General features: G+C 51.9%; 2 protein-coding genes across 21 annotated transcripts in view; both read right to left on the minus strand.

Annotated features, from left to right (window-relative positions):
* Positions 1–21,580, minus strand: part of LOC112131566 (ribosomal protein S6 kinase beta-1-like) — a 252,973-nt gene that overhangs the window by 43,301 nt on the left and 188,092 nt on the right. The window lies entirely within an intron of this gene.
* On the minus strand, positions 10,851–21,565 carry LOC129051347 (TBC1 domain family member 3G-like). Of its 5 annotated transcripts, XM_054536699.2 has the most exons (15): positions 21,435–21,565; positions 20,177–20,249; positions 19,934–20,016; positions 18,610–18,649; positions 18,049–18,126; positions 17,489–17,596; positions 17,049–17,158; positions 15,753–15,801; positions 15,107–15,227; positions 14,300–14,394; positions 13,840–13,905; positions 13,277–13,376; positions 12,755–12,907; positions 11,338–11,773; positions 10,851–11,294 (listed from the first exon to the last, which is right to left on the minus strand). In XM_054536699.2, the coding sequence occupies exons 2-15, from the start codon at positions 20,246–20,248 to the stop codon at positions 11,162–11,164; spliced, it is 1,644 nt and encodes a 547-aa protein (XP_054392674.2). In that variant the 5' UTR covers position 20,249; positions 21,435–21,565; the 3' UTR covers positions 10,851–11,161. The 5 variants fall into 5 exon arrangements, with proteins under 5 accessions (XP_054392674.2, XP_054392672.2, XP_054392673.2 ...); XM_054536697.2 differs by having other exon boundaries at positions 10,851–11,773; XM_054536698.2 differs by lacking the exon at positions 13,840–13,905 and having other exon boundaries at positions 10,851–11,773.

Consider the following 21,580-nt stretch of genomic DNA (forward strand, 5'->3'; position numbering starts at 1 on the left):
TGCAAATTGGGGTTAAGAATTCCTACCTCACAGCAAGCAGTCTTTTGATAAATAAATAAGATCTTAAGTGTAAATGATTCCACTAGAAATTGCACAATTCCTTTGGTCTTCATCCTGGAGGTGCACTGACAAGCCTCATGCAAACCTGTGGCCCTGTTCCTAAAGTGTTTTCATTCATGCTTTCACATGCCTCAGGATGACCTTTTATAAAGTAAAAATGTGAGGCAGCCACATGATATCCATGGACCCAGTGAGGCTGTTTTACTGGATAGAAGAGGTTTGAGGAAGCACTTTGGGGGGCCGAGACAGGCAGATCACTTGAGGCCAGGAGCTGGAGACCCACCTGGCCAACAAGGAGAAACCCCATCTCTATTAAAAATACCAAAAAAATTACCTGGGCATGGTGGCACATGCCTGTAATCCCAGCTACTTGGGAGACTGAGGCACAAGAATCGCTTGAACCCGGGAGTCGGAGGTTGCAGTGAGCCAAGCCGAGATGGTGTCACTGCACTCCAGCCTGGGCAACAGAGTGAGACTCTGTCTCAGGGGAAAAAAAAAGGGTGGGGGGAGGGTTTGAAAAAATAGTAGCATGTAGTTATGTTTCTACAATATTTGCTATATATAAGGATTTACCAACATGTTCCATTAGCTACTATCCCCTACAGCAGTTGCTGTAGGAAAAAAACATCAAGTTCTGAGCTCCTACTGTTTGCCAGGCATATTCTGGGATGATCACGTTTAAATCTCAGAGTTACCCTGCAGAGTAGTCAGGGTATCACTGCCTGACAGATGAAGAAGCTGAGGCTTACAGCAGTTCAATGACTTACCCCAGGCCACATAGATGATGAGTGGGAGAGCCCAGGTCTGTCTGTGAGGTATAATGAAATTAGCATAAACCCTCCACATTGGCGCCACTTGCATAAATTAACATATTCTCTCACAGAAAGTATTTTATTGGGCATAACGTTTTATATCTTTTACCATTTAACATTAGTTGTGGATCTTCCCGTGTCACATAAATATGCCTCATTCTTTTTGGATAATATGATTACTAATGAATGGATTTACTATCATTCATTTAATCAATACTCCTTTTGATGGCCATTTTAATTGTGTATTTTTTCGTTTTGCACAGATTGATGTAATAAACATGATTTTATAGTAATATTTTTGCCTGTGAAAATGTTTCCTGGACAATAAATTCCTAGGAGTAAAATAAGGTCAAAGATTATAAAGACAGTATTTATTTTCATAAACATTACCAAGTCAGCCACAAATGTTTAAATCACTAATGGTTTCAGATTATTGTATTTATGAGTAAACACTTTCATAGGGTTTACTTTTATAAACACTTTTATTTGCCAGATATCACTCTAAGTGCTTTACAAAATTAACTTTTTCAGTTTTTAATATAACCCTGAGATGTATATTGTGATTATCCCCATTCTACAGCTAAGAACACTGAGAAGTTAATTAACTTGCCACATATCTAGGAAATGACAAGGCTAATTGCACAGCCAGGCAGTCTGGCTCCTGAGTCCACATTTTAGACAACACTGTACCTCCTGGTTCTTTTGAGGCATTACTACTGGAACTATCCTAATACTCATAAATAAACATTTCTTTTGGGGAGGGCCAAATAAAATTTTAAACAGAAAAGTTTTCACCAACTGTCAAGCTCATAAAGTTGTACATTATACACTTTTTTCATGATGCCCACAGATAATTTATTAGTGATATCGTCTATTTTAAAAGACATATGTAAAACCCAACCCTTAAGAAAGGACTCCTATCACTGTTCCCCACAGGCACCCTCTTCAGTCTTACACCTTTCCACCCCCCAAAACAAATCATTCAGCATATTTATTTCATACTGTAATATAGGAAATAGCTTCTTTTTAGATTTTCTTATATTATTAACATTGATCATACAAACATGGAATAGAAATTCCTTATGTTTTATCTGGATTTAAGGTGCTACATAATGGAATATATTTATATCAAGCCATACACATTGGAGATAATGAAATCACTTGTGTTCTAGCTTAAACATTATGGGAATTTCAGAACTGCAACATAACAGATAATCCTCAGATGAAAACTAAATCTCTCCTCTGGTCAAGCATCTATGTGCATCAGTGAAGAGAAGACAGGGACTGTGGAAGGGAAAACAGTGAGTCGGGAAGGGCTGTGGCCACATCTGTTCCCTGGTACCTCAAGTAGTTAAATCCTGGCCTCCTCTACCCCAGACTGTCCTGGGGAGTGGCCAACACTGGCCTTTCACAACTGTGTGTTACTAGAAATGCAACAGAAACCCAGCTGAATCCCCAGGGTTTCCCTTCTGCCCTTCTCAGTGGAAAGATCTGTCCCAGGACCATTTATTCCAACATTTTCAATTATGAGAAATCTGGGAAGATAAAGTTATTTTCACATTCCTCAAGAAATACGTATTTATTCATACTCATTAGAGGAAAGTCAGAATGTACGGAAAACCAGGAAGATTTTTAAAAATCCATGATAACCACCATCAAAAGAACCACACTTAGTATGTTGGTCCACAGGTTTCCCAGCACCCTTTTCTGTTGGTGTATGCACAAAATGCACAATCACGTTCTGTCTACATTTTACTATTTGCTGTTTTTTGATTAACACTATATATTGAACAATTTTTAAGACCTGCAACATATGTCGACAACATTATTTCAAAATAATATATTTAGAAATAAACACACACACAAACAGTTTGTCTTATATACAACATGTCTTATTTTCTAATTCTCCACTCTTGAAGATTTAGGTTTTTCTAACTTTTTCTTAATGTACTCACCAGGAGTCAGTAAACTTTTTTTATAAAAGGCCAAAGGGTTGATATTTTAAACTCTGCAGGCCATAGGTTTCTGGTGCAACACTCAACTCTGCTGTTGCAGGGAAAGAAGCCATACACAATTTGTAAATGAATGGGCATGACTGTGTTCTGGTAAACTTTACAAAAACAGGTGGTGGACTAGATGCAGCCTGCTCCTCTGGACATGGTTTGCCAGCCCCTGACATATACCACTACAGAGGATGCTGTTAGAATGAAATCTCTTTACACATCTCTGATCATCTCCTTAGGACTAATCGCTAGACATGACATCATGGTAGCTGTGGGTCAAAGGGCATGCATGCTCTGGGCTGTACATTGCCAAATTGCTCATGATCAGCCTTTCTCATGTCAAAATGTTTTGTGACCACCAGAAGGCTGGTTCTGCTTTTTTTATCCATTGAATGAGGAATAGAAATGGCATGGCATGTATGCAGGATATTTAATCATCATATAGATAATGCTTTGTGCACAAGTGTATTCTACATTCTTTTGCAATAAGTCTACATCTGCCAGAGTTGAAATAAAATAAAACAAAACGAACCTATTTAGGACCTTCTGTGTAGTAGGTCCCTTCATGTATGTTGTTGTCTTTATCAGAATTCTTATGACCTAGGCATTTAAGAACAATTTTTTTAAATACTTAGTTGACAAGGATTGTGTATATTTAATGCACACAATGTGATGATTTCATATATGTATATATTGTGTACCAATTATCACAATCAAATTTATTACATCCATTACCACCTATGCTGTACATTAAATCTCCAGAATTTGTTCATCTTATAACTGAAAGTTTACACCCTTTGGTTAATAGCTTCCCATTTTCCCCACCCCCAGCCCTTGGCAACCACCATTCTACTATCTGTTTTTATGAGTTTGACTCTCTTAGATTCCACATAGAAGTGAGATCATACAAAACTTGTCTTTCTGTGTCTGGCTTATTTCACTTAGCGTAATGTTCTCCAGGTTTATCCAGGACAGGAGTTTCTTCTTTTTAATGGCTAATAGTCCATTGTTTATATATATTTTATTTATCCATTCATCTGTTGCTGGACACTTAGGCTGTTTCCATATCTTGGGTATTGTGAATAGTGTTGTAATAAACATGGGGCGCAGATCTCTCTTCAACATTCTAACTTCATTGCTGAATTGTATGGTAGTTCTGCTTCTGATTTTTTGAGGAAGCTCCATACTGTTTTCCATGAACGTTATACCACTTTACATTCCAACCAACAGTGTACAAGGGTTCTCTTTCCTCTATGCTTTCGCCAACACTTGTTATCTCTTGTCATTTTTTATAACAGCTGTCCTATCCTATGTAGCAATATCTCATTGTGGTTTTGATTTGCATTTCTCTGATGATTAGTGGTGTTGAGCACCTTTTCATATGCTGGCTGGCCATTTGTATGTCTTCCTTGGAGAAAAAAGTCCATTGGGGTACTTTGCCTATTTTTAATTGGGTTATTGATGTATTTATTAAGTTTTGGTATTGAGTCGTGTGAATTCCTCATATATTTTCAATTAACCCCTTATCAAATATATGGGTTGCAACTATTTTCTTCCATTTTGTAGGTTGCCTTTTCATTTTGTCATGGTTTCCTTTGGTGTGTAATACCTTTTAAGGTTGATGTAGTCCCATTTATTTATTTTTGCTTTTGTTGCCTGTGCTTTGGTGTTATAGCAAAAAAAAAATTGCCAATTATGACCAATGGCAAGGAGATTTTTCCCTATGTTTGCTTCTAGGATCTACATGGTTTCAGATATTACATTTAAATCTTTAATGCATTTTGAGCTAATTTTCTGTATATGATGTAAAACAAGTGTGCAATTTCATTCTTTTTCAAGCACTTTCCCCAATACCATTCATTGAAGAGAGTTTCCTTTCTACGTTGTGCATTTTTTTTAGAGTACAGTGAAAGCAAGTCTATTAAGAAAGTAAAGGAATAAAAGAATCTACATTGTGTATCCTTGATGACCTTGTCAAAGATCGGTTGACCATATATGCATGCGGTTATTTCTGGGTGAGCTTGGCATTTTTATCTACCTCATTCTACCAATGAGGAGGCCGAGTCTCAGAGAGTTCATAGACCTGCCTAAGGTCACTCAGCTAGAGGTGATACAACCAGGGTTTGAATTGAGATCTGCCAAGCTTCTGAGTTTATTCTTTTTCCCCCACATGAAGGATCCTCAATTCTGCCTTACTGACATCAGGATCCAGTCAATTCTTTGTGATGGGGGCTGTCCTGTGCCTGGCAGGATGTTTAACAGCTTCTCTGGCCTCCACCCACTGGATGCCAGGGGAATGCACAAGAGGCTTGCTCATTTTCCCATTTAATCCTGAGGACAATATCTGGCATAAATGTTATGTCTTTTATTTTATAAATGAAGAAAATGAGACTCAGAAAGGCTTAAGTGTGTTCTTAAGAACACACAGACAGCAAGAGGTAGAACCCGAAACTGAACACAGCTGTCCACATGGGACAACAAGAAAGTTCAGGTTCCAGCTTCTTTTGAGTCTCTCATTTCAACAATTACCATCATCTGGATACGAGCTGAAGTACAGGAAACCTGGGGTGAACTGTCCTCCCATCAGGCCTAGGAGCCCCAGACCAGAACCCGAGCCCAAGGTCTCCCAGTCAGGCCCGCTGGAGTGAGCTGGCATCCACACTAGCCTGGTTTCCCAAAGCTACAGGGATGCCAGTCTCGCCGCTGATGAACAAAATGAAGGGCATTTGCTTCTCCTGCAGGCTGCCAGGATTGAACACAGATTCCTTTTCTTGCTCTCTTCTCCCGTAGCACAAAACCGGGTGGTCCATCCCCCTCCCGGTGTTCCAAGGCTTTGTTGCATGTTCTCTTTAATTTCTCCTACTCTCGCAGTGCACCCTACCTGCATCTCCCAGGCAACCTTTCTGCTCTATCCTCTCAACACCTGGATCACAAGAACACTTGTGAGGCTCCTTAACAAGCTACATCCCAAATTATCATTCCACTTTGTCCTCAGCCAGTGCCCAGGTCCAACTCGCTCTCCTGGGGTGACTTTCTTTCCTGCCCAATGTGGTTTCATCATCTGTAAATTGGGGATAATTAAAGTCTTGATCGTGGTATTGGACTCTCAAAGCAGAAGTAGCAAGCTCAGCCAAGTCACGTAAACAAGAGGAGACGTTCCTTCTGAACTGAAAAGGCGCTGGTCACAAGGGCTGCTCCTTCTTCTCTCAGGCCTCTCCAGCATGCCCTTGGCTCAGCCAAAGAAGAGACTCAGGCTGTGCTTCTGCGCTGTTGGGATGACATAGGCCTCCTCCATGTGGTTCCACAGCAGGAACATGGGGACAATCAGACCTCTCCCAGTGTGGGCATGAGGATACAACAAGATCATGTCAATATTGACATTCATAATGGCTGGGCGCAGTATCACACGCCTGAAATCCCAGCACTTTGGGAGGCTGAGGTGGGCAGATCGCTTGAGCCCCAGAGTTCAAAACCAGCCTGGGCAACTTGGCAAAATCAGTCTCTACTGAAAATACAAAAAATTGGCTGGGCTTGGTGGTGCACACCTGTAGTCTCAGCTACTTGGGAGACTGAGGTGGGAGGACTGCTTGACCCCAGGGAGGTTGAGGCTTCAGTGAGCTATGATGGCACTGCTGTACTCCAGCCTGGGTGACAGAGTGAGGCCCTGTCTCAAAACAAAAACAAAGACAAAACAACATTCCTAATAGTAGCAATAGCTACTATGTGCCAAGCCCAGGCACCTCTTCGAGTGTTTGCTGTCACCCTATGAGGTAAGTGTGCTTAGAAGTTACACAAAGCACACGGCTCAGTGTTTGGCCCATGGTAAGGGCCTAAAAGTGGTAGCCCCAGTGGTGGGGATGCTGCTGCTGCTGACCATTAACCCCCGTCTGCTCCACCTTCTTCCAGGCAGCCTGTGAGATGTTTGAGGTCCGAGGCAAACAGCACATTCAGATCCCCGAGCTCTACACCTCCAGTGTGACCAGGCACCTGCACCACTTCAGGCTCATGTGGGACTCACAGCCTTTGGACCTCAGCTAAAGGACCTGCTTCTCTTCAGCACACGGGGCTTGTTTGTGTTGGGGTCCGAGCCCTGAGCCCATGGTCAAGGAGACCCCCAAGTCTTTCTGAACAGAGACAGCTGGCCTGGGGGCCTCCCTCTCACTGCATGCAAGAGCCTGTTAGGGTGCAAGACTCAAGGCGCTGAGGGAGGCTGTTTCAGGAGGGAGCCCCAGGAGGGTGGTGGAGGCAGAAGGGGGCAGCATCTGCCAAGGGCCTACTGTGTGCCGGGCACCGTGCGGGGTTTCTGGCCCATATGGGCTAAGTGAGCCTGGACACTCCTCTTGGGAGAAAGGCTCAGATGGAGAAATTGCAGTTCAGGAAGGTGAAGCAAGCTGCTAGCCTGTGGCCACATTGGGATCTGGGCGTCAGCCTTCCAGCCGCGAAGGCAGCCAAGTATCATGAAGAAGGCATCACAGAGGCGATTCCAGGCTGTAGTGGTGAACTCTCCACTCTGCATCCCCAGGTGCTGTGCCCCGTGCCCTGTCTAAGGTAGTCCTGCGGGTTTCTACATGTTTAAGATATCCCCAGCATCAATGATGCTCTCCTGTGGATCCCAAGCCACGGAGATGTCCTGGGGCTTTTCATTTTTAGGGACCTAAATTGAATTTCCCAACACCTAGAAGCAAGACAGCCACCCTAACAGACTCTTGCATGCAGTGAGAGGGAGGCCCCCAGGCCAGCTGTCTCTGTTCAGAAAGACCTGGGGGTCTCCTTGACCATGTGCTCAGGGCTCAGACCCCAACACAAACAAGCCCCATGTGCTGAAGAGAAGCAGGTCCCTTAGCTGAGGTCCAAAGTCTGTGAGTCCTGCATGAGCCTGAAGTGGTGCACGTCCCTGGTCACACTGAAGGTGTAGAGCTTGGGGATCTGAATGTGCTGTTTGCCTTGGATCTTTATTCGTGATTCAGAAACAGTGGAATAAAAGGAAAGGAAGGAAAACCCGAATGGCCACCTCAGCAGGATGCTCCAAGGGTAGTGTCCAGGTGGCACTGACTCAGAAATGTGGGGGCTTCCCCCACCCACGCTCAAGAGCCACTTTGCCATTTCACCATCTCTCTGTCCTCCACACCCCTCAGCAGCAAGCACACCAAGAATGTGTTCACCGTGAAGCTCAAATCTCAGCAGAATCTAGAGTCTGAAATCCAGGGAAGGGAAAGTGTAGAGCTTCTTGGATGATGCCCTGTCAATTTTATTTTAACGAATGAAAGACCAGAAGAAGTCAGTCTTTGAAAGGAGAGGACGGGAGCATCTGCTGGCATTAGCAGCCATGCCATCAGAGGACCGGCTCACCTGGACCCGTGGCTACCTGTGCTTTTACATCCAGTCTTGGTTAACCACGGGCCACTTTTCCAGCTTGGAAACTAAGCATCTGCTCCACTTCCTCTCCTTCCTTATTGAACTCTTTCACTAAAAGGACAATGCAAGAGAGACTTAAACTGTTTGCCTCATTCTTAGGAACTTTCAGGAAAAGTTTTGGCAGGGAAGGAGATTTCCCAGCTCTGGGATAGAGTCTTATGGATTATCTGCTGGTTTCACTGGTCTGTGCTGTCCTCCCTGCATTCATTAGGAAAACTGGCCTTGGTTCAAATAAGAACAGGATTTGTCCTGGTGACAGAGAAAGGTTTCTTCTGATATCCATATATCTCCGAGGGGGATGCTTTCTCCAGGCAGGGGCTGTGGCCAAGCGATCAGGGGGCTCAGAGGGCTGCTGGGAAGGGGTGGGCCCCTCTCTCCCCAGAGGGAATCTCCTGGGGACCTCTCGAGCACCCCCGCCCATCCTTTAAACATAAATTCATAAATACAAACAAGTAGGCCATTCATAGAAATATATAAAATATGTCATAGGAAAGGTGGAACTCTCATATGGCAATAATTATGACAGAGGCTGGCAAATGACCTGAGTGACCCAGAGTGACCTGAGCACTGACTCCCAAACACCCTCAGTAGGATGTTCTGCATCCCTGAGACCCTTTCCTGGGTCCTCCTGGGCCCTACCACCCGCTACACCATCCAGACCTCAGGCCATCCCCCTCTCTGTTGACAGAGCAGTCTCCGTTCCTGAACGTGCTGGTCACCACCAACAGCAGCTGCTCCTCCTCCAGGCAGCTCAGCGTATACTTCTACATGCAGAGAGCCTGGATGGCACCCAGGTGGACATAAGCCTTCAGCTCCCAGTAGACACTCTGGGCTTCCTACCCTGCACAGACATTCTGGGCTTCCCCTGACATCTCCCCCAGCCTGGGGCTCCTGTGCTCATCTGTCTCACCCAGTGCCCAGCACAGGCGCGGCACACAGAAGGTGAGTGAACCGATTTGAACACATCATCCTCGACTCTCCTTCCCTGCTCAAGCCCTGCAGCTAACCCATCGGCAAGTCCTGGCTCTGCCTCCAAAATACTGCGTATCCTACGTCCAAACACCTCTCACCATATCCACTGCTATTTGCAGTTCTGTGTGTGTGTGGAAATATTTCCAAAAAATTGGAATGAGCAGGTCACAGCTGTGCCTGGAGGGAATGGCTGGGGAAATGTGCCCTCGCCTTGCTGTTCTATCCAGGCCCACCCAGCTGAGGATAGGGGACCTGCCACAACTCTCCTGGAAGTTCCGGACTCCTGGGAGCTGGCAGGTGAGGACCCAAGAGGATTTTCAGCAACCTGGCTGACCTGGTCATCAGTCAGTCCCACCTTGGCCCACGCCTCTACATGGCACAGATCACAGCTCATTCCATCCTGGCATTACACTGGCCTGTGCCCTGCCTTCAGGGTCACATCTGTCTCCCAGAAGCCGTGCAACCCTGGAAAACCCAGGTCTAACAGTCAGGTTCCTCCTCTGTGCATTAACAATGGCATTGACGCCTGCTTTGCAGGGCGCTGGGAGGGGAGAGGGAGGTGTATGCTGGAGAGCTCCCCAAGGGCAAGGCCTGGCTCAGCGTCACTCACTGTCAGATCCTCAGAGCCCGGGGCTGGCCCAGCACGTGGTCACTATTCCCTAAGCATTGGATGTGATCCGTCAGTGCTGCAGGCAGGAGATAGAGCTTAGACAGACCCCCTGTGTCCTGTCTTCTTTATCTGCAGCTTACTCATCCTTGCCCATTTCACATGCACATGCAGAGCAGGTTTTCACTGAGCTTGAACAAAATTCAAGCTAGAGCAGCTGATGGATATTGAGGCCTAGATTCACTATCAAAGTGTTTCTCAAACGGTGCTCTCCAGAACACCATGGAAAACTCATTTACTGCAAAAGTTTGAAAATCCCTGCCCACCGGTCTACCCTTGTGTATGAGCAATCAGCTCTACCATTCAGCCCAGGTGTGTGTTTGCTGGACCATCTGGAGGAAGCTGAAGAGACATGAGCTGAAGGCAGAGGGTGAGTCCAAGGTGGGATCTTCGGACAGGTACAAGAAGTTAGGCAAAAATGGGATAATTCTAGCCTTAATAACCTTAGATAATAGTTCACATTATTATTTAGTTAATAGGATTGTACTCGCGTTACATTTCTCAATTTTTTTTTAAGAGCTAAAGTCTCACTCTGTCACCCAGGCTGGAGTGCAGTGGTGCAATCATGGCTCACTGCTTCCTGGAACTCATGGGCTCCAGCAATCCTCCTGCCTCAGCCTCCTGACTAGGTGGGACTATAGGCACACACCACCATGCCTGGCTAATTTCTTTGACTTTTCTCTAGAGACAGGGTCCGCCTATGCTTCCCAGGCTGGTCTCAGACTTCTAGACTCAAGTGAACCTGAACCTCCCACCTCGACCTCTCAAATTGCCGGGATTACAGGTGTGAGCCACCACACCCGGCCTAAATTTCTTATGTGCCATGGGACTGCAAAACATCATTATTAGGGGCAGCCAGATGGAAGGTGTAAGAGGACACTGTAGTGCCTTTTGAATATTTCTGTCTAAAATCTAAAATCATTCAACAGGAAACATTTATTTTAAAACGTGAAGGTGGTTATCCTTCCATGAGTTTAAAGTACAAAGGCAGGCTCGCGGTGTCATCAGAATTCAGAACGCTGGTCGTGGGGCTGGGGGTGCTGGGAGGGGCTGGGCATGGTTGGCTTTGTGATCTGGGGGCTGGTGTGTTCCATCTCTGAATGTCTCTCAAGCTGTACACTTTCTTAATAAATTTTCATAAGTTTAACAAAAAATAAAACGAGGATGGGAAGCTTGCTTGGGTTGTTAAGCCTTGGGAAATTATCCAGCCATGAGCCCTGGCCCAGATGCTTCTAGAAACCTGGAGGGAACTGAGAACTTTCCAAGTGGAGGCAGCAGAGGCAAGGCCCTGAGGTGGGAGCGCACTGCTGCTCGTCCCTAGCTCTGAAGGGGGTGCCCTGGTTGGATTCAGTGCTGGGTGCACTGCAGGGCCGGGAAGTCCATGCCCACGTTGTGACTCAGTGCAGTGAAAGCCAATCTCACCCCCTCCGCAGGGTGTTCAGCCTGCCAGCAGGTGGCCAGCTGGTCCTCCTGGGATATGTCACGGACCCAGCAGCTCTGTTCGAAATCATAATGGGGGAACCAAGGGCCCCCTACATCCAGGTCCGTTGGGAGGCGGGGCATGGAGTTCCACTGCAGGAATCTCCAGGAACCCTGAGGTCCTCCCTGAGCCAGGGCCGGGCTGGGTACACCCCGAGTGCCCACAGGGTAGTTGTCTTCGCGGACAGCCCCAGCAGGACAGGATGTGGAAGAACGAGGTGCCCATGGCGGGGAAGCTGACCAAATGGGCCGCTGGAACCGGGCTGGTGGGCCTGGAGGGGCCGGCCTGTCCCCCTTGCAGAGGGTCTTCCCGCCACGTGAAGCCGGCACAGGCCTGGATGCCGAGGACCCTTGCTCGGGTTTGGCTGAAAGGAAAACAGACGCGGTCAGCGTCTCCCGTGAGCCCATGCAGGCCTTTCTGGGCTGGGCCCCACCTGCCTGCATCTCTGTAGTCCTCGGGGTCTCTGTGTGGCCCCCGTGGCCTGACACTGAGGACACGCCTGTAGTCTGCTGATCTCAGAGGGAGGGGTGTGTGCTGCCTGGCGTGGGGAAGCTGTCGTGGCATGGCGGGTGGCTCCTGGGACTGCCCCCAGGATTCAGACTGGCTGGGGGCTTCCTGCCACACACCTTCGTCCCAGGGCTGTTGGGCCTGGGATACGGCCCCCAGTCAGAACTCAGGTGGGAGGGGCCTTGGTTGTCACCCAGCCCCTTGCCACCTCACATGGGGACCCGTCTCTGCAGTGGGTTTTTGGGCCCGGACGTGGGACACCCTCTGCCCTCCTGGGCTGCCCAGTCCATGCCAGGACTGACCATTCCCACGTCTGGCTGAACTCTTGGCTCTGGCTCTGGGCCCGGGGTCCCGCCTGTGCCCTCTCCCTGAATGCTGTGGGGGTCAGGGACACTGATTCCCTTGTCTCCCTGGCTCAAGGCTTGTTGTCCTGGCAACCTTGGAGGAGCGTGCACGAGTGAGGGGCCTCTGCTGCTCTCTGAGGCTGTGGGTGCTTGCAGGGAGGGGCGGGGTCTCCCACAAATGGGTCTGGGCTCATCTAGTTACTTTGAGGGCCCTGTGAGGGGGAGAGCGAGACACCGTGGAAAGTGGGAGGGGGCTTGTTGGAGGGTCTTGCCCACATCCCCCTCCTGCGTGCACAGCACGTCCAGTATACAGGCACTGAGCGCCTGCCCTGAGGACCGGTGGGTCTCCTGTACTTTCTTAGAGTGCAGGAGGAAGAGGAGGAAGAAAAGGTGAAGAGGAAGGCCCAGGTAGTAGGGTTGCGGGTCCCGGGCACTCCCCTACTATTGACTACCCCAGAGGGTGACATGGGAGGGGACATGGCACTGGAGCCCACCTGGGGGTGGCGGGTCCTCCTGCTTTCTCGTTAGTTTCTTCATAGAGGCCCTAAGATGCTTGAGCACAGTGTCATCATCCCTGGCCCAGGTGTAAACGAACTGGTTCCGAAAACGTGCCCACAGGCCACACCTGGACGACTTCATGAGGTGCTCTAGGGACAGGGTGGATATCAGGCCAGGAGAGTTACCTGGGAATGGTCACAGCTCATACCCCGTGGCCACTTCAGTCTCCCACTGGGCGGTGCCGGATCCTTTTGTGGCCACCCCAGGCATCCAGATATACACAGGAGACTGTGGCTGGGGGCGACCTGGGCAGGGAAGTGCGCACCACACTCTGGACTTTCATCTGGGTCATGTGGGGGATGGACTTGGTGTCACAGTGTCCTGCCCAGCCCCCCTGGCCAGACCTCCCTCTGGGCCAGAACTGAGGATCATGAGGACAGGGTGAGGAAGCTGCCCTCGGGCCAGTCGGGGTCTGACCCCAGGGCTCCCCAGGCCCCACTGGGTGGACATAGACTTACTCTGCTGAACCTTAAAGGCAATGCTTGTCATCGGCATCAACACCTGTTCTCCTTCCAGCAAATAGACGTCCCACAGGCGCAGGGTGAGCCCGAGAGAGATCTGTGGGGACAGCAGGTGTGAAAGAACCTGGTCCTTCCAGGCTGGGGCTGGTGGCTCGAGCTGCGCACACTGGGGCTTCAGTCTCCAGAGTCAGTGACCTTCCCCATGAGGGTCGCCTGAGCCCTCCAGGATGCTGGGTCAGACAAGGTCTTGCAGCTCCTCATGGGGGGCACTCATTTGAGTGGGGATGTGGCTCCTGGAGAGAGGGGCTTGCCCAGGGCTTGAGGCTTCCCTGAGCCCTCTCAAGTCGGGTCCTGGCCCAGCCTGCCCATGAGGCTGGGCCTGAGCCCCAGCCACTGCCCTGGGATGACCCCTCTTGGGCAGAGGGTTTTGCTTGTGTGTCCTTTGGGGACCCGCCTGAGCCTCCTGTGGGCTGGGAGTGAGCCAGACCCCTGGGCTGGGGAAGCAGGGCACTGCAGGGCATGGAGGGTTCCTGAGCCAGGGTCTCCCTATGCCTCCTTACCCCATCAATCAGTGTCCAGATAAGGCAGCCTAACGAGGAACACTGCCCACATAGACCTTCCTTGTCCTGATGGAAGCAACAGAGGTGCTCAGGCCACTGGGCTGCCCTAAAAACCTCCCTCTTCCTGGGCCTCTGAAGACCCTTCCCCTAGTGGAGAACACTGGGTGGTGTCCAGAGCTCCCCACAACACTGTCACCTTCCCACACTCCCAGTGGACACACTGCCCTTTGCCCTGCTCTGCAGGAGCTGGGCCCCCATCCCTGTGCCTCTGTCTCCTCCAGGAGGAAGAGGAGGAGGAAAGGAAACCAACTCCCAGCCCACGGAGAACCCGAAGTCCCAGGTCAGGCCCTGGCTGGGATTCAACCAGTCACCAGCCCCATGAGGGGCTCCAGCTCCCCTGCTCCTACAGCCCCACGGGAGGCAGGGCCTCTGGGAAGAGCTGAGGGGACCACAAACTCACCTGATGCCACATGGTCTTGGGTTGTGACATGGGTACCACATGCTCCTGTTGGTCTTGGAGCCCCTGGACTGTCCCGCCATTTGGGCTGTGAAATCCTGAGAAGCCCCCAGCCCATCATGAAATCAGAGCCTTCCCCCAAGATGTGGGGCCATCAGCTGCAAGAGCTGGGTAGCTGGAGAGGCCCCCAAACCCCAAGGCCTCCCACCCTCCCATCTGGTGACCCCACCATGCGGCCTTTACCCTGGGGAGGTGGGGCGGGAACATTCCCTGGAGCCTGGCTGGAGGTTCTCCTGGAGGCCTCCTGGGCCAGGGTGCAAAAAGGGCAAGCCTGACTTTGAGGCCACGACAGGGTGGCCAGAACTGGGTGGGTGCTGGGCTTCCTGGTCATCTCCTGGAAGTGGGGTCGGGCCAGTGAACGGGATTGGGGAGATGCTGCCACCTGGGCTTGGTCGGCCCATTCGTGGGCACCAATGGCAGCAGGAGCCCGGGCAGCTGGAGGGCAGGAGGACTCTCAGGGAGGGGAGAGTCAGCTGCACCGAATCAGAGCCGGAGGGTGTGGCTCCAGGACACAGAGGGTGGCCACGGGGAGGATGAGATGCCCTCTGCTGATGGGGATGAAAGGCATCTGATTTGGGCTTTGGGGGTCAGCCGTGGACTCCTGTGGGACCCTCAGCAGAGACATCCTAAAGTCTCCCAACAAGCTGGCGACACAAGGAGGGTGCCTTGGCTGAAAGCTGTGATCACCTGGCCAGGGTGGCCATCCCCGGGTCTGGCTGCAGGAGGTCCCCGGGGCAGCTGTTCACTTACCCTGCAGAGAGTGCCTCTCACTGGCCAGCAGCTGCACCAGTGCCCAGAATGCATCCTCCTCAGGCAGGTAAAGGAGGAACAAGGCAGCGATGTTGCTGAGGTCCCTGCAGTAGCCCACCTCCTGCAAGAGCCAGAGTTACCATGGATGGACATCACCTGGGAGGGCTGAGGTCACCTGGGAGGACTCATGTCATTGGAGAGGGCAGAGGTGACTGGAGAGGCTTCCTCTGAAGAAGAGGCTTCCTCAGGATGCAAATTCATTTCACGACAAGAGCCAAGTCCATCAGGCACTTCAGCACCTTGTCCAAAATGTCTGCCGATAGCACCATCCTGTGTGGGATGCTGCCAAGCTCCTGGGCTTTGGGGCAGCCCCAGGAGGAGGGCGTCATTTCTTGTTCTGAGAAGTGGTGGTCAGGCCCAAGTGACAGCAGGAGTCCAGGCCCTGACTCCTTTGTGTCTCAGCTTGACCCCTTGAGACCACTCCCTTGCTTGGAGGTTTATGGCAGTGGTGAGCTGGAGTCCTACCTCCTATATCCTGGTGGGTCACAAATACTAACTTTAAAAGAAGCAACGACACCCCCACCAGACACCCACTCCTGTGAATATGGAAATACGGCCCAGGAACCTCACTGCCAGGAATACTCACCGGGTTATACTGCGAATATGCCAGGAGGATGTAGAATAGTTCCCGCTGCCTAGGAAACAGAGAAAGGGGGCTATGGTTTGGTTTGTGCAGATGCTGTTAGTTTCACTTTGTCTACACAGCCTAACAGCAAATCCTATTTCAGGTTCAGATGATTCACCAGATAAGCAGTGAGCTCTTCAGGGCCTGAGACTGTTGAAGAAATGTTTCAGTAAAATCCACATCTGTGACATGCAAATAGCTCAGTTGTACAGTGACTTGCCTGATCCTTTTCACTCTGAATGATTTTTTTTTTCAGTTTGCACACATGCCAGTTCAGTCTGTGGGTGTACAGTTCCTCCACGGTCCTAAACCAATGTGCAGCGTCTCCTGGCCACTGCCGCAGCCCCTCCTGGAGCGACTCCTTCATCCTCCAAGTCTCCAGGGTGGCCCCTATGCACCCAGCCTCTCCCCAATCCATCAGCCCCTGGCCACCCAGACTGCTTCTCAGTCCGTATGGTTTGGCCTTTTCCAGAATGACCTAGGAATGGGAATCCTACTATGGTAGCTTATTGGATCTGGCTTCTTTCCCTTAGCAAAATGCATCTAGGATCCACCCACGTTCGTGCGGGCATCACTGGCTCCTTCCCTTTTCTCACTGGGTCTTCCGTTTGAAGGGAGGACCAGCCTTGCTCTCCCCATTCCCGTGTTCAAGGCCGTCCCCGAAGGCTCCCTGTGTGAGTGACGAGCAATCAAGCAGTGAACCTGGCAGGCAGGTTTCATGTGGATGTCAGTTTTCAAATCGGTGGGTTCAATATCTGTGACACTTTGGGGATGCGTGGTTCAAGTCCACTGAGCTTTGTGAGCCACTGCCCAACTGGCTGCCAACGTGGCTGTGCCATGTCATGTTCCCAGCAGACCTGGATGAGAGTTTCCAGGACCCCAAATTCTCCTAGCATTTGGTGCTGTCATTGTTGCCTGGGGGGGCTCATGGGCCCTCTATCCTGCCACTCTCCCATGGGTCCTACCATGGGTCCGCACAGGTCAGGGAGAGCACCTTTCACCATTGTGCATGATTTTCTTTGCTGTCTTCTGTCTCCTCAGGATCCTTCTGGGTTCTGGCCCCACATGTTCCAGTCTGACCCGGGGCTTGGAACCAGGGAGGTGCTCGGTTCATGGTGCCGGCTGCTCCCTGGGCCAGGAGAGCTCTTGGCAGCTCTGTCATCCCTCCTGGGTGACCCTGGCTTCTGCTCCGGGGAAGCCCCCATCCCTCTAGTTCACTCCATCTCCCCTGGGGCCCTGTGGCTCCCGTAGGCTTACTTGGCTCCATATCGATCCCTGAAGAAGATATGCTTCCTTAAAGTCCCGCTTAAGTCCAGGTCAATCTGGTGGATGTGTTCAGATGACCTCTTGCCCTTCTCTTTCATGATCTGCAGGGCAGGGCCAAGAGGAGGAAGCAGACTCAGAACAGATGGAAGACTCCCTGCCCCCAGTGGCAGTCAGCCCACAGTCAGCACTTCAGGAAGAAAGGACAGAAGGAAGGTTTCCTTCTCCAGAAAGCTGCATTTTGGCTTGTTACTGAAGCCAGGGAGGGTCACCACAGCTGAGTTTGTCTGTGGTGACTGTGTAACCATGTGTGCCCAGGGTGTTCATCTGACCTTTGCCCCCAGCCCCCCAGGGTGGTCTTGACGTTCCCTCCAGCTGGAGACCTGGGCCCCTGACACGGCCTGTCATGTTTGTTGTGCTCTGGCTGAGCGTACCTTGTATTTTCTGGGGTTTTTCAACTTGATTTCCTGAATGTTCAGGAGGACTGACCACACCGGGCCCCGGATGTTCATGGGAATTCCCTTGTACACTCGATCTATGAGCTGTGGGCAGAAAACAATCTGGTGTCCCAGGCCACAGGGTGACCCCAGTGGGGACCAGAGCCCGGGGATTCTGGAAATTGTCGGTTTTGGCCCCATGATTCCTCAGTAGAGGTGAAATCAAGTTGGGACAGGGTCTCCCTTCCCAGGACTGAAAGAGTGGATGGACACTCAGAGTCGAAACTCTGATCTGAACCTTTTCCTTCCTTCGGGTCACCAGGGCATCCCTAGCCTTGAGCTCTGGGTTGTCCCAGCCCTAGATTCAGATTCCCTCCCAGCAAGGTGATGCTTGCACGAACAGGCAGGAAATCTGGCGACCAGGCCTGCAGTCCTCCGGGCGAGGACAGTGTGCCACCTGCCCTCTGAGAGGCTGACGGTGCCAGGCCACAGCCATGGGTGCCTGTCCCCTGTCTCTGCAGAGAGTGCTTTCGGGGGCCTCTCCCCCCACACATTACTTTTGTACTGTGCTTATATGTCTCCCATTCTCCCAGCATTTTCCTCCACTTGCTCGTCCGTCTCATCTCCCGCCGATTCTGTCAAATGAGGCATGTTGGAGTTAGCGGAGCTGCCAGGCTTCCCAGAGCCGTCCGCGGACGCTGGGTCTTGGGCTCTGGAGCCCTGGTGGGACCCAGCTGGAAGGAGCCAGGGAAGGGCAGACCTCAAGGGCTGAGAGCCTTTGAGCAAATGAGCACCAGTGGGCTGGCTTTGGGACCCCGGGATGTACCATCCTCAGGCCACAGACACACCAGTCTTAGGTCCCAGCCTCTAGGTGGGGTCCTGACACAAGCACGCAGCCACCCCCAAGCCAGGACTGTGGTTCTCCTTTTGAAAATTTTATCAAACTGCCAAAGTTAACAGCAACCTGGGGTCAGGTCCAGCAGGGACTGCTGCCCCTCCCAGTGACAGCGTGTTGCCCTCACCCACCACCGCCCAGGCCGGCTGCTTCCTCTGCCTCACCGACCACCCGACCAGTCCCTACATCCCTGGACCAGCCCCTCCATGCATCAGGCTCTTACCTTCACCTCCTGTGCAGCCAGAGGAGGCAGCTCCGTCTCACTGTAAGGCAACCCAGGCAGAGCTGAGGACCTGCACGGGGCCTGGAGCCACCCCAGCCCGGGAGCAGATCCCTAGAAAGCACTGGCTCTGTCTCTATCCAGCTCAGGGCTCAGCCCAGGAGAAGGCACAGGGAAAAGAGGACAAGGGTCTTCCTGTGGGACTGACTCCCAGGAGGGGCAGGACCTGGGAGAAGAAAGAGTGCAGGGACAGCCCGGCCGGGGTTACTGGGGCCCCTGGCATGGGAGGCGGTCAGGCTGCCCAGTGGGGCTGCCCGCCCTGGACTCCAGGTGGTGCTTTCTGCTAGAGCTGAGAAAGGTTAGCCCTGAGATGGGATGGGGGTCGCCCACGGTGGGCAATCGGTCCCTGACAGGAGTCCCTCAGGGAGTGACCACATCACCCCACCAGGGTCAAGGGAGCCTGCCCTGAGACCTGCCCTGTGTACTCTGGGTGTACCAGGGGCCCATCCCACTTGACAGCCCCAAGGCCCTTGCAGGTTCTGACCTCCCAGCATCCACCTGCCTCTCCCTGAACCCGAGCCACACACCTGCATTTCAGAAGTGGCACGGCTCATCAGCTCCCTCCCACCCTACCTCCCCAGGGATCCTCTGTCTCTCCATGTTATGATCCCGGAGGGATGGGCTCCTGGCTGGGCTCCTCTTACCTGGCCCCAGATCCCTTCCCAGCACCAGACCTAGGGTGTTTAGCCACAAGCCCTGCTGCCTCCCGGCCTCACCGTGAGATGCCCAGAATGGAGCCCTGCCCATCTTCTCTCCCATTCTCCTAGGGCTACAGCCTCCATTGTCACCATGCCTTTTCCCCTCATGGGACAGTGAGGGCTGTAGCTCTAGGGGAATGGGGGAGAATAGGGGCAGGTGGGCCCTCAGAGACCTGCTGGACAACAGCCCCGAGGCTGGGCCAGGCGTCCCCTCACCCTGTGGCCGCAACCCTTGGATCTCACTGGGGTTGTGTCCAAGTAGACATTGCAGACCCTCAGGCTGCCCTGCTCCTCTTGTGCTCACTTGCCGACAGAACTGCTGAGAGCCCAGGTGCCTGACCTAGCCCAGTCTCCATTCCCACCGGCTCCCTAGATGGGCCCCGCACCTCTGGCCTAACAACAACCTCGGGCTGGACCTGCAGGGGAGCCAGGGAGGAGTTCTGTCCCTGGAAAGGAGGTTGACCTGACATGGTGAAACATGTCCTGTGTCAGAAAGGCCTTTCTAAAAGCAAACCCATCCCTGAGCTGAGACAGGTGCTTTAGGGGTGAGGGGAGTGCAGAGGACTCACTGCAGAATTCCAAGGTGATCAATGTTGCCGTAGATTCCAACAGGCACAGGCCCCTTGTCCTCTGGCAGCTGAGCTCGGTGTCCCTGTAGCCCAGAGTGAGCCTTGCTGAGGGGTCCAAGGTAGGGTGCAAGGGCCTGGGGGCATTGGCCACCCGTCCCTGCCCTGTGCTCCTAGGGAGCCCAGGACCCTTTGACCAGGGCGCACTGGAAGAGGCCTCCCTCCAAGAAGCAGACTGACTTGTACCTTTTCATATTTCATAATGATGTCCTCTCGCTCTTGTGCCCACCAACTGTCCGCGTCCTCTACCGTGTCCATACTGTGAGACAAAATTGTCTAAATGTTACACTGTACCTGACAGCTTCGGAGAACACATGAACCGCTCCCGCCGGGCTCCTAGATGCTGGCTGGCTCTGTAAACCCCATTCCACCACTGCCCCCAGGTAAAATGGGGCCAGACCCAGTGGCCACTGGGATGCTCAGGGCCACAGAGATGCCCCGTTTCCTACAGGGAACAAGATCTCTCCTGACTGCTCGGTTCTACTCCGCTCATCACTTTGGCTACCGTGGCCCTTCAGTCTGAACAGTGAATGCACTTTAGGAATAATGCCTGTTGAGCAGGAGGGTGTTTGGTTTGGGGATGAAAAAGATCTATTGTACTCATGGAAACCACGTCTCTCGCAGAGAGACTGTGGAGTCCACCATTCTGAGCTGTCCCTAGAGGAGGAGGCTTCATTTTCCTGGGTCACTGAGGAAGAACAGTGGGTCCTTGGTCCTGGAGAACACCTGGATGGACCGTCCCTCCTGGGAATACTCAGGGCAAAAGGAGGGCGAGGCCTCGAGAGGACCACACAGAGCAAGAAATACCTGGGGAGAACCCTAGTGCCTGGACCCCTTTGAACAGAAGGGAAGATAGTCTCCACTCAGCCAGCCCTCTAGGGCTCCTTCATTTTCCACGGCTGCCCAAGGGCAGCAGGCTCCCCCGGACAAGGGACCATGTGTGTTCAGTGGGGCCCACAGCGACCATCAGGACCCAGCTTAGGGCACAGACGTGTTCTGAGGACCGTCCTGTTCACCCCACCCACAGTGGATCTATACCAGTGGCCCTGCCAGGGCCAGGCTCTGCCCCATCGGGATCGGAAACCTGGGCAGATTTGGGATCTAGGGCAGGGAGGTCACAGGGTTCAGGCCTGAATTCCAGCACAGCACACGGCAGGGCTGAGAGCAAAACTCAGGGTCACGTCTGGATTCCCAGGCCGGTTACTGCCTCCCTGACCCCAGACGTCTCATCTGTCTAATGGGTACATTTGGGAACAGCACCCACTCTACGAAGCCACCATGAGGACGAAAGAGCCAATCGTCTACACGGGCAGTGTAGAACGGGCGCCTGGTGAGTGCTCAGGGATGACCCTCCTCGGTAGCTGCCCCACAGACGCTAACACCGCCCACACCGTCACCACTGTCCCCAAGTCAACCTGGAGGGAAGAGAGCAGGTCACACTCACCTGATTCTGATGAATCAGCTGGCCTGGGTTATGCCTCTCAAGGGAGAAAACCTTTGAGTCCACAGAGCTGCTCACAGATACCACCGCCTGTGTGTAACTGCTGTAGAACACTGAGGCAGGCCAGAGAGCGGATAGGTGCTAAGCAC

Source organism: Pongo abelii, chromosome 19, assembly GCF_028885655.2.
Source record: "Pongo abelii isolate AG06213 chromosome 19, NHGRI_mPonAbe1-v2.0_pri, whole genome shotgun sequence".
Classification (NCBI taxonomy): domain Eukaryota; kingdom Metazoa; phylum Chordata; class Mammalia; order Primates; family Hominidae; genus Pongo; species Pongo abelii.

Coding starts and splice junctions, on each gene's coding strand:
- LOC129051347 (XM_054536699.2), bottom strand. CDS start 20,248: ATGGACACGGTAGAGGACGCGGACAGTTGGTGGGCACAAGAGCGAGAG. Junction 20,017..20,176: donor TCATTATGAAATATGAAAAG/GTACAAGTCAGT, acceptor TCTGGGCTACAG/GGACACCGAGCTCAGCTGCC. Junction 13,377..13,839: donor TCTGGACACTGATTGATGGG/GTAAGGAGGCAT, acceptor CTGTCCCCACAG/ATCTCTCTCGGGCTCACCCT.